Source organism: Octodon degus, unplaced genomic scaffold (assembly GCF_000260255.1).
Source record: "Octodon degus isolate 3935 unplaced genomic scaffold, OctDeg1.0 scaffold00276, whole genome shotgun sequence".
Taxonomy (NCBI): Eukaryota; Metazoa; Chordata; class Mammalia; order Rodentia; family Octodontidae; genus Octodon; species Octodon degus.
Window position 1 is genome coordinate 2,032,398 of NW_004524852.1, and position 11,851 is coordinate 2,044,248.

At 47.5% G+C, this 11,851-nt stretch overlaps 2 protein-coding genes across 3 annotated transcripts in view; both read left to right on the forward strand.

Annotated features, from left to right (window-relative positions):
• Ngdn (neuroguidin) overlaps positions 1-11,851 on the forward strand; it is a 47,697-nt gene that overhangs the window by 19,447 nt on the left and 16,399 nt on the right. The window contains exon 2 of the mRNA XM_023706937.1: positions 569-726. The gene's annotated coding sequence lies outside the window, so the exon portion shown is untranslated. The remainder of the gene's footprint in view (positions 1-568; positions 727-11,851) is intronic.
• LOC101590714 (39S ribosomal protein L45, mitochondrial) lies at positions 7,066-8,727 on the forward strand. Of its 2 annotated transcripts, none has more exons than XM_012512810.2 (2): positions 7,066-8,011; positions 8,500-8,727. In XM_012512810.2, exon 1 carries the CDS (start codon positions 7,077-7,079, stop codon positions 7,995-7,997), a length of 921 nt encoding a protein of 306 aa, XP_012368264.1. In that variant the 5' UTR covers positions 7,066-7,076; the 3' UTR covers positions 7,998-8,011; positions 8,500-8,727. The 2 variants fall into 2 exon arrangements, with proteins under 2 accessions (XP_012368264.1, XP_023562706.1); XM_023706938.1 differs by lacking the exon at positions 8,500-8,727 and having other exon boundaries at positions 7,066-7,138; positions 7,317-8,209.

Here is an 11,851-nt window from a genome sequence, read left to right on the forward strand (position 1 = left end):
GTTTTTTTAAAAAAATTTTTATTTACTTGTGTGTGTGTGTGTGTGTGTGTGTGTGTGTGTGTGTGTGGCCAGCTCAGCCCACCAGGGGGCAGAGCTGGCTGGCATGTGGTGCTGGAGGATTGAACTGTGGTCCCTGTGCTTTGCTAAGCTTGTTCTAAGTAGGTGCTTTAGACCACTGAGCCATCTCATCAGCCCTTGCCCTTGTTTTGTTTCAATTCCCACACACATTTTCTGGTTCTGTTTTTTCTCCCTCTAATCTCTCTTAAGAGTCTGAAGGGTATTTGGGAAATACCAGGAGAGGTGGTGTTCCTATGCCCCGTAGCATGGGCTTGCAAGTGTGGAGTTCAGCCAGTTGCCTTCCCATCTTCAGATACGTATACAGGGGCTCAGAGTAGAGCCTGTGGTGGCACAGCTCACAGTCTTTGACCCTCACTGACTGGATTCCTGGGGTCCAACATAGAGAACTCAGATAGGGCTGGAATGCAGGGAGGAATCTAGAACATAGGGGGACTTGGTATCCGGTGTCTTCTGCTTACTTATTCCTCATATTTTTGTGTCTTTTACCTAGAAAGACAATGACATTCCTGATCTGAAGGTACAAATGCCCCCTCAGGACCAACCGATGACCCAGGGCTGGGATCCCTTTCTGGCCTCAGGACTGCGGCTCTTGCTGGTGTTCCAAAAGCTTAGTAGGAAACAGACCCTTCTCGGCCTGCTGCTGTGTATGTAAGTCTTGCTTTAGTGCAGAACTGTAATGTCAGTTCTTTTCTACCTGTCTCAATTGTCCTTCTCTTGTTGCTGGGACAAAATACCCAACACCCAAAATTAAAAAACCAAACAAACAAATAAGGTTTATTCAGCTCACAGTTTGTAGAGGTTCCAGTCCATCTTGGCTTGCTGTAACACAGAGTGACATATAACAGAGGACACCAGTTTATGGTGGCAAAAATAGCAAAGAGAAAAAAAAGAGAGAGAAAGAAAAAAGAGCCACAGCAGCTGCCTTTCTCCTTTCCTTATATTATAAGCAGGCTACCCTGGGGTGAGGGTGTAGAACTCACCCAATGTCCACCCCCTCCTCTTGCACAGGATGAAGATGTTTACAAAGTAAAAACCCCGGCTCCCTGCTGAGTCCCTTAATTAAACTTTTAAACTTCTCAAGTTGACCCCATGTATCAACCAATGCACTACCCTTTGCTGGAGTTCTCAGACAACTTAGAAACCGATTAGGTTGACAAGCACACTGGGAGAGGGTGGGTGGTGAGCCACCTCTCCGGTCTGAAAAGGAAGGAACCTTGGCTGCTGGCTGTTCCTTGCCCCACAAGCAGCATTTTGGGGACAGCAGGCAGTCTAGGGACAGATTGCTGCATGAGCCTGTGGAACACACACTAGCGACTCAAAGCTGGCTGGGCTCCTTGAAGGGACCAGTATGGGGTCGACCATATCTACAGTGAGAAAAAAGTCTTTATAAAAGGCCTTGTGCTAGGTTAAGAGAGCTCAGCCATTCTGAGCAGAAGAGAGGGAAGGTGTCTGGAGAGTGCAGTGTTGACTTGTTGAGGGTAGGGAAGGGTCAGGAAAGAGGTCCATGGGGATCCCCAAGAGAAGGACAGACAAGAAGGTTTGCAGAATAGCATGGGCAGGGCTGGCAGCACCCTCTCCTGCCAGGGAACCAAAGGCAGTGGCATAGATAGGCCAAGATGCTAGTGTTGTGTGTCTGTGCACTGAGGGGGGGGGTGACTTTGCCCAAGGGCAGAGCTGGTGACAGGCCCTGGGCAGGGGGCACAGTTTCCAGCCTGGCCTCCCCGTGCTGGGCTCCTTGTTTCTGAGATTATATCCTTGGCTGCCAAGAGCAGCACTATGGGGGTGAAGTGAAACAAAGCAAAGGTTCTTTTGTGGTGCTCACTTCCTAAGAATAGCTGTGGCTGGGCTCCAGGAGGTGTCTCCTGCAGCCTACACATCCTGGGGCTTGTTCTCAGAGGTGTCCCTGTGCCTGCTGTCAGAGGCGCAGATTACTAGTTGTTGGGGGAGTAGAGACCATCAGCCCACTGCTCCCCACGTTGACCTCAAGTACCTACCTGTGCTTGTCCTGCTCAGCTATGGGAGACGACAGAATAATGGGACCAGAGGAAGGGTGGACCCAGAACTGGGGATGAAAGCCACAGGCCTGGGGGGAGATCTAGAGCCTTCCACTGAAGACGGTGAGGCTCCTGGGAAGAAAAGAGGTGGGATGAAGAACCCAGAAAGGGCCAGGCGTGGGACAAGGGAGGACATCACACACGGAAGTGCTTGTGAAAGTGGTGGAAGGAAACGGATCGTGGCAGAGACATGGGGAAATAGGTGCAGAAGACCAGAACATGGAAAGAAAAGGGATGAGGGATTGGGGGAACAGGGTAGTAGTAAGGGAAAAGATAGGAGTTGACTAGAGAGCAGAGGCAGGAGACAAGAGAGAAGTGGCAAAAGATAGTGATATTTCTGTAGCCACTTGGGCAGAGGGGTTGGCACAGAGCTCTGTGGAGCTTAGAAAAAAGACTCTTGAACGCCATTCCTGTGAGATAACAATGCAGTTCAAATCCCTCCCTAATCTCCCCTCCTATTATTAGACCTACGTCTTCTCAGCGCAGAGACCACAGGTCCCTGGGCTCTGGCCTTTCCTCCCTTGGCTAGAATTAGACAGGCATGCCTGCATGGTCATCTGCTAAGCATTGTCCTTCTGGCTTCTGGGCAATGTCACTGTGACGAGCATGGAGAGGTGCAGGAAGGGGATGGAAGGTCACCAGATACCCCTGCAGACATGTAGCTCCTGGCCCCAGGGTGAAGAGGGGCTCTTCTAGCCTGTGCTCCAAGTTTTCAGATCAATGAAACGCTCACATAACTGGCATAGTAATAAGGTCCAGAGTGGCAACAGTTACCAAGTGCAAGATAACTGGAAAACTGAGGTCACAAATAGGATGCAGAAGGGGGGATGCAAGGAGGGATTCTGGGGCAGGTTCGCTTGGAGGTGGATTTTGAAAGAACAGGACACTGGAGACCCAAGTTCAGAGCTGCTGGCCAGTGCCACAGCATTTCAGAGGCAATGAGGGGCCCCCAGAGACAGTGACTTTACACTTGCTCTTTGGGCCCTATCTCTGGGACTCAAGGTGGCAATATACTTAAACAAGGAGTAGCAGGTCCTTGGATTTTCTAAGGGGGACTGGGATTTCCTGCTGCTTGCTTGGAATTGCTGCCCACTTTCTTGCCCAATTTGTGCCTGTGCGGTTTCCCTTTGGTCTCTCTTGCCTTCAGTCTCCCTACACATTGTTCATTATTTTGATTTTTTAATTTTATTTATCTATTGTTTTGTGGTACTGGGGATCGAACTCAGGACCTTGTTCTTGCCAAGCAGGCCTGTAAGCCACTGAGCAATCTCCCTGACCCTATTTTGATTTTTTTAAATGGCTAAAACTTATTGTGCATATTTTTAGCTTGAACTCTTTTGGCTCCCACAAATCTCAATAAAATAAATACGTGATGAATAATGGCACCAAAGGGGGTGAGCAGCTGCTGTCCTATGAGGACTCCAATTGTTCCTACAGCGTGGGACATAGATGAGATGCCCTAGGTCTTACTCAGGGAGAAAGAGGGGGAGGAGGTAGATGTAGCCTGCTGTTTTCTCTCTCTTTGTCTTTCTGTCTCTTTTTTTCTTCCCCTCATATCTCTTTCTCAAATCTCCCTCTTTCTTCCTTCCCCTCCTTCCTTAATTTCTTCCTTTTTTCTCGGATCACATAAGTAATACTAATAATTAATAATTTTTACTCTAATAGTTCAAATAGAGTGACCCCTTGTGGTGGTGCACACTTATGATCCCAGCACTCAGAAGGCTGAGGCAGGAGGACTGTCTTGAGTTTAAGGCCAGCCTGGGCTATGCAGTAAGACTCTTGTCTCAAAAACAAACAACAGGGCTGGTGAGATGGCTCAGTGGTCTAAAGCACCTACTTAGAATAAGCTTAGCAAAGCACAGGGACAACGGTTCCATCCCCCAGCACCACATGCCAGCCAGCCCCGCCCCCTGGTGGGCTGAGCTGGCCACACACACACACACACACACACACACAAATAAATAAATAAAAAATAAACTACAATTAAAAAAAAAAAAAACCAGGGGCCGGGGAGATGGCTGAGTAGAATAAATGCTTCCCTGGCAAGCGCAATGGTCTGAGTTTGATTCTTGGTTCTGCAAAAAAACAACAACAACAACAACAAATTCAAATAATCCTCTTTTTTTTTAAAAAAATATTTATTTATTTATTTAGTGTGTGTGTGTGTGTGTGTGTGTGTGTGGCCAGCTCAGCCCACCAGGGGGCGTGGGCTGGCTGGCATGTGGTGCTGGGGGATTGAACCGCGGTCCCTGTGCTTTGCCAAAGCTTGTTCCAAGTAGGTGCTTTAGACCACTGAGCCATCTCACCAGCCCCTCAAATAATCTTCTATAAGGCAAAAGAAATGGACCCCCTTCCACTGCGATCTCACTCTCAAACGTAACTGTGAGGAATCTCTTATGTATATGTATAAACTACACGTTGGGATTTTATGAGATGAGGTTCCACTGTGTTTCCCAGGATGGCTTTGAAGTCCTGAGCTCAAGCTGTCTCCTGATTCAGCTTCCTGAGTAGTTTAAGGCAAGTGCCACTATATGTGGCATGAGGTGTTTTTGTTTTGTTTTAAACTAAAAAATATGAAATGCTAAGCCTGGCATGGTGACACATGCTTATAATTCCAGCTTTCAGGAGGCTGGGACAGGAGGATCCTTGTGAGTTTGAGACCAGCCTGGGTTACAAAGTGAGCTCAAGGCCAGCCTGAACTGCACAGTGAGACCCTGTCTCAAAAAACAAAACACAGGGCCAGCCAGATAACTCAGCAGACTAAAAGTACCTGCTTAGGGAGAGCGTTGGTGGCCAGGGTTCGATCCTTGGATTGCTGTGCCAGCCCTGCCTCTGAGGTACACTGAGATGGCAACTAAGACTGGGTGTGGTGGTGTGCGCCTGTAATCCCAGCACTTGGGAAGCTGAAAACAGGAGGATCACTAAGAGTCCAATCTACGTAGTGAGAGCCTATAAACCCTGCACTAAATACATTAAAAAAAGAAAGAGATAGAGAGCCTGGAAGGGTAAGAGGATGCTGACAATTCCCCTTTCTGCAACAGCCTTTCTTTGCCCAGACACCTTCCCTCTTGGGAGAAGGGTCACTTGGACATGGAGACTTTCTCTGGGAGCAGAAATGACAATAGGCACATGGTGGGCTTCCCAGTCACAGGAAGACTTTCTTCTACAACAATACCATTGAAATAACATTTGCTAATTTCTTTCACATTCATGCTCAGAAATTTACCTAATCATTCTTCTCTTTTGAACTCTAACTTATTCTGAAGGTCACATGTGTACCTGTCTTCTGTTGTGGAAGCTCAGAGGCAGCCAAAAGTCAGTGAAAAATTCTGGCTATAGGGCTGGTGAGATGGCTTAGTGGTCTAAAGCACCTACTTAGAACAAGCTTAGCAAAGCACAGGAACCGCGGTTCAATCCCCCAGCACCACATGCCAGCCAGCCCACGCCCCCTGGTGGGCTGAGCTGGCCACCCACCCACACACACACACACACACACACACACACACACACACACACACACGAAGAAAAATTTGTGGCTATGATCCTAATATAGCTGCTGACTGCGAAATAGCCACATGCTGGCGGGTGGGCTCCTTGCCAAAGCAGCAGATCAGAAGCATCAGAAACGCTCTGCTCAGCCTGCCTGCTCAGGGCTCTTCCCCAGGTTCCCATGCCGAGCCTGGAGACTCTCCCTGGCAGGAGTGAGAAAAAAAGGCAGGAAAAATAGCAGGCCATTATTATGGATCCAGACAGAACTCAGTCAATAGGATTAGGGCCTGAAATACAGAACTGTCTGGTCACACAAACAGGAAATGTTTGAGTGGAGGAGCGGATCGGAGAAAATCAAGAGAAGGAAGGATGGAAATGTAGGTGCTGTACCCCTTAGGAAGGCCTCACCTCTCTTAGCAGTGCTAAGGATCCTGAGGAGAAGAGGAGAGAATGTGACTCCCTGGCCTTCTCCTCTCCCATGCTCCTCACAATTGCAGTCAGTCCTGTCCTGGTAACTGGCCCCACTTCAGGCCCTAGGACAGTGGTGGTGAACCTGTGGCATGTGTGTTACTGTATTTCTCTTTTAAGCCACAAGATGTTAACATAGAGTTAGTGTTTCTAAACTAAAACCTTAGTGTTCAGGTTTAACTGCAGTGTTGGCACTTTGATTAACTAAGTGGGTTTTGGCTTGCAGTTTGGCATCTCATCTCTAAAAGGTTCACTATCACTATCCTTGGAGGAGAATCCAGCAGGCATTTGTCTCCACCTGGAGTCTCAGCATCTAGTCTCTGAGCCCTGTCCCATTATGCCCTGGTTCTAGAAATTGAGCTTCTGTATTGTTCGTAAGACTTGGGCCCCACCCTGTGCTGCAGTCTGGGAACTGAGCCCTAGTTTTGTTCCCTCTGCTCGAGGCCCTGTCTTAGTAACCATCTTAGTTTTTCTGGCTCCTGTCCATTTCTCAGGGAGTAGGATTTGTCTCTTAAGCCCCAGTCTGGAAGCCAGGGGCCTGTTTCCTGTTAGTAGAGGGAGATATCACAGTACATTTAATATCTAAGAATGTAGACTCTTCTGAGAAACTTATTTATTTTGGTACTGGGGCCTGAATCCAGGAAATGGCTTAAATTTTTATTTATTTATTTTTTTACAAGATAAGTATGGTGGCTCATGCCCATAATCCCAGAAGTCTGAGATATTGAGGTAGAAAGATTGCAAGTTTAAACCCAGACTGGGCAGTTTAATGACTTAAAGAGACCCTGTCTCAAAATAAAAAGGGCCAAAGGGTGTAGCTCGGTGTGAAGGCCATGGGTTGAATCCTCAATCCTGAAAAAATTTTTCTTAAACTTTGAGACAGGCTCTAAATTGCCCAGCTTGACAGCAAACTCAAGATTCTCTTGCCTCAGCCTCCTGAGTAGTCAAGATTACAAGCATGCGCCCGGCAGCCTTTTCGCCAACAAAATGGCAGCTCCCTCGATGCGCGGCTTGTCTTGCTTAAACAGGGCTTTGGGATGGTGGTCTCGACAGCCCATCCTGATGACTCAGGTCTCAGCTGTAGTTCCAGTTAGAACTAAGAAACGATTCACACCTCCTCCTCAAGAACCCCAGTACCTAACACAGAAGGAATTTCTAGAATACGCCCGGAAAGCCGGAGTGGTAATCCCTCCAGAACAGTGGGACCGCCCCATCCATCTGGCCTGTACAGCTGGTATCTTCGATGCCTACGTTCCTCCAGAGGGCGATGCTCGCATGTCACCTCTTTCCAAAGAAGGACTAAAGCAGAAAACCGAGCGAATGAGGAAGAATGTGGCATCACAACTATCCGTCCGGAAGATAAGAGAATATGATGCCGATTTTAAGATAAAGGACTTCCCTGAAAAAGCTAAGGATATCTTCATCGAAGCTCATCTTTGTCTCAACAACTCCAACCACAAGCAGCTCCACACCTTGGTCACTGAGCACTGCTTCCCGGACATGGTCTGGGACCTCAGGTACAAGACTGTCCGCTGGAGCTTCGTGGAGTCTTTGGAGCCAGCCCAAGTGGTTCAGGTTCGCTGTTCCAGCATGGTGAGCCAGGGCAGCCTGTTTGGCCAGGTCACAGTGCGCATGCACTCGAGGCAGACTCTGGCTATCTACGATCGGTTTGGCCGGTTGATGTATGGGCAGGAAGATGTGCCCAAGGACGTCCTCGAGTATGTGGTGTTTGAGAGACACCTGACAGATCCCTATGGGGGCTGGAGGATGCATGCCAAGATCGTTCCCCTGTGGGCGCCCCCAAAGCAGCCCATCCTTAAGACGGTGATGATTCCCGGCCCCCAGCCGCAGCCAGGGGAGAACCAAGAAGAGGCCCCTGGAGAGGCTCCCAGCCCTCAGCTAGCTTGATGGGAGGATGAAATGTGAGTGGCGAGGCTGCTGGAGGCCACCTGTTGTCCCCCCCCTCAGGAGTCTTCTTGGCCAACTTGTCCTTATTGCCCTGGCTCAGGCTGGGCCCAGAGGTGGCTGAGGTGCACAGGGTTGGTCCGTCCCTGTTTTTTTGTGTTTTTCGGACAGGGTCTCACTATGCAGTACAGGCTAGCCTGAGCTCACTTCGTAGCCCATGCTGGCCTCATACAGTAATCCTCCTGCCTCAACCTCCTAGGTGCCGGGATTATAGGCATGCACTCCCATGCCCACCTAGCCCCTCTGTCTGTTTACACTGTGCCCAGTTTCTGAGTCCAGGTGAAGGGTAGGATGCCGAGGAGAACGAACACCTGTACCAGTTTTTTATTTTTGTTTTTGTTTTGGTACTGGGGATCAAACTGAGGACCTTGTACTTGCCAGGCAGGGGCTTATGCCACTGAACTGTCTCCCTGGCCCAGCTGTACCAGTGTGATTTCTCATGCAGACTGGGAGCAGACCCGCAGCATTCCCTGTCTAGTCAGGGATTATAACCTGAAATAAAATGCCATTGAGTGGTGGGTTTTGTTCATACTGCCAGTTCAGGAGGAGGGAAGACCAGCCTTCAGATTGCAGAAGTGAAAGGCCTCGCGGTTGGCAGTGTGATTTCCAGAAGTCCAGGTCTGGAGAAGAATCAGTGTCTATAAAATAGGGCAGCACTCAAGAGTGTGTCTTCTCATACCTGGCCTTACTGAACTGGCATTTACATTTTCTAGAAGAATAAATGCAAAGAAAGAATTTAAAAAAAAAAAAAAAAAAAGATTACAAGCATGCATCTTGTCTGGCAAAGTTTTAGGGTCAAACAGACCTGGATTTGAAGGTCCTGGCTATGCAGCCTGAGTGAATTACTTCAATTCTGAAAAAAGGTGCACAGTGTTACAATTCAAAGGATGGTCTAGGGGCCTGCCTGTTAGCTCAGCTGTTTAAGTGCCTGCTGAAACAAAGCAGTCAGGCTCCGGATGCTGTGGTTTGATCCCGTCATCCTCAAGCCAAACCAGACCTGCCCTGAAGGCATCCTGAGCCTGCAAAAAAAAAAAAAAAAAAAAAAGAAGAAGAAGAAGAAGCATGTCTTGTAGACCGGCAGTACCTCCATCAGTGGGAGCTTGTTAGCTCTGTGCAACCCTAGGCCCCAACCTAGGTCTACCAAAACATTAACGTTTGAACATGATCTCCAGGTGATTTTTTTTTTTCCTCCAGGTGATTTAATGCACATTAAGATTTGAGAAGCACTAATGTAAACAACAGAGCTCAGCATTGGAACCAAGGTCTCACTGTCTATGCTAGCGCTACACCTCAGTCTGTCTAAAATGTCAATAGTGAGGATCTTCTTCATGTCCCTACCTTGTGGGTAATGTATATGCAGTTTTAGGCACAGCTCCCAACAAAAAATGAAAGCTGAATGAAGGGCATCTATTACCATCTATTACTGCCACTTGCCTTCTGTGTGTTCCAGTGCCCCCTGTTAGAACACCCTCCTGATTCTGACTGCTGACTCCTTTCACCTGCTGCCATGCTGGTCTGGACTTCTTCCCAATTTTTCTGCTGAGAATTTTCCCTAGGATCAGCCTTGGCTTGGAGTCTTTCTCCAGATTGGTGCTCATTCCAAGCTGACTCTTCAGCTACAGGTAATGGGCATGGCAGTAGTCTCACGAGTAGGGGCATCCCTCACCACACCCAGGAATTCACTCCAGCATCCCGCAAGTACCAGGCACAGTTTGCGGCAGGCATAGTCCTGACTTCAGGAGCACAGATTATTGTTGTTAAAAAGATAAACAAAGACACAAGTTTAAGTTTATTTGAACAAACTAATTTATGAATCAGACAAGTCCAAACCAGTCATGGTTTGGGAACCCAGTGAGGGAATATAATGGAGAGGCTTTTATGGAGTGACCATGTAAGTAAAACAAAACAAATACTTGATTGGGTACAGTTACAGAGTTGTCTTATTTGGTCTACCCCATTAGAAGGCCTCTAATCATGTAAGTTTGCTGGCAGTTTCTGGTGGGTTGAACTTATGTTCTGTTTTTTAAGAAAGAGCTCATGTTAGGCTTTGCTTATGGAGGTGGGGATATAGTTCAGTGTTAGCACTTTGCCAGCATGAGGTAAGCCTTGGGTTCAGTCCAGTCCACATACATGAATGCATGTGAGCATGGATATGTAGGCATGCATGCACAGTTTTGTAGTGGCAGAAGTACCAGGTGCTATGATGGAAGAAGTGATTATGATCTATGAACAGGAAGCAAGGTCACCCAATCTGGACCAGAGATCGGGAAGTCTTCCTGAAAGAAACAGATTTACTATGAGACTTAGAGGAGAGGATGAATCTGTTAAGGAAAGAAGGAGCTTAGTAGAGAGGTCAGCATGTGGAAGACCTGATAGGAACTGAAATTGATTCAATATGGCTGCAGTAGGAGTAGGGGACCGAGAGCATAAAAGACTGGCAGAGTGAGGTCACGAAGGACCCTGCAAAGCATATTAAGGAAGTCTGGAGGGGAACTGTTAGACACTGAACAGCCATTGATGTGTTTTTTGTAGTTCAAACCCAGGACTCTGTGCATGTTAGGCAAACGCTGTAACACTGCATTACATCCCCAGCCCTACTAATGTGTTTTATTATTTATTTATTTATTGGTGGAACAAGGGATTGAACTTGGGGCCCTTGCGCTTGCCAGGGAAGTGCTTATTCTACTAAGCCATCTCCCCAGCCCCTACTAATGTGTTTTAAAAGGGGAAACATCACTAACTGATTCTATACGATAAGTGCTAAAACCAATCATTTAGGGGCTGGGGAGATGGCCCTAGTAGAATAAGTCCTTGCCTGGCAAGTACAAGGGCCTGAGTTCAATCCCTGGTTCCACCAAAAGAATAAATAAATAAATAAAATAAAACCAATCATTTTTTGGGAAAGTGATATCTAGATTTTTAATTTATTTGCATAAGGGAAATTCCATTTGTGGCCACAGAGAAGAAATGAAGAAGACTGGCTAAAGAAGTTGGGTATTACTGGTCATGGCGGCACATACTTATAAGCCCCTGGAGAGTGAGACAGGAGCACTTATGGGACTTCAAGTCCCACCTGACTTCACAGTAAGTTTGAGACCAGCTTGGACTTCATAGCAAGACTCTGTTTCACCCCCCCCCCAAAAAAAAAGTTGGATATTAGAGAAGAGAGAGGGGGAGAGGTGCAAGATGAAGGTGTGCATCATCATTGCTACTGTCCTGTACATTCTACCTCCTCCCTTCTTTTTCACTGTCAACACCAGGCAAGGCCCCTTCTCACTCCTGGATAATTGCGCTAGCACCTACTTAGCATTATAGATGCTCATTTCAAGGCTGATAGACTCAATTTTCCAAAGTTCCTCTTCTTACATATATATCATTCACAAAATTTCCTGGGTTCTTAGCTGTCTCCAAGACAAAGCCTGGACTCCGCTAGCTGTCATTAAAAGTCATTCCATAAACTGGCTGATAGTCCCATCCTATGCTGTCACAGCCTCCCACCTCTGGATCTGAGGGGTCTGTACGGCACACTCATCTCAGGTGGGGGCTCCCCACTCCCTGGCTATGGCGGGCTTTTCTTGCCTGCCCTTTCAAGCACAGCTCATGGCTCTTCAATGAAAGCACTTCCCAATCTGATACAGCTACTCCTGAAAAATATATCCAAACATGACTTTGTTGAAACTTTCCAAGTACAAAGATGACACCCAGATCTCCTATGCAATCATATTAACTCTTCTCATATCTCCAAGGTGTGTATGTGTGTGTGTGACATACCTTTTGTCGTAGCTGCTGGGGTATAT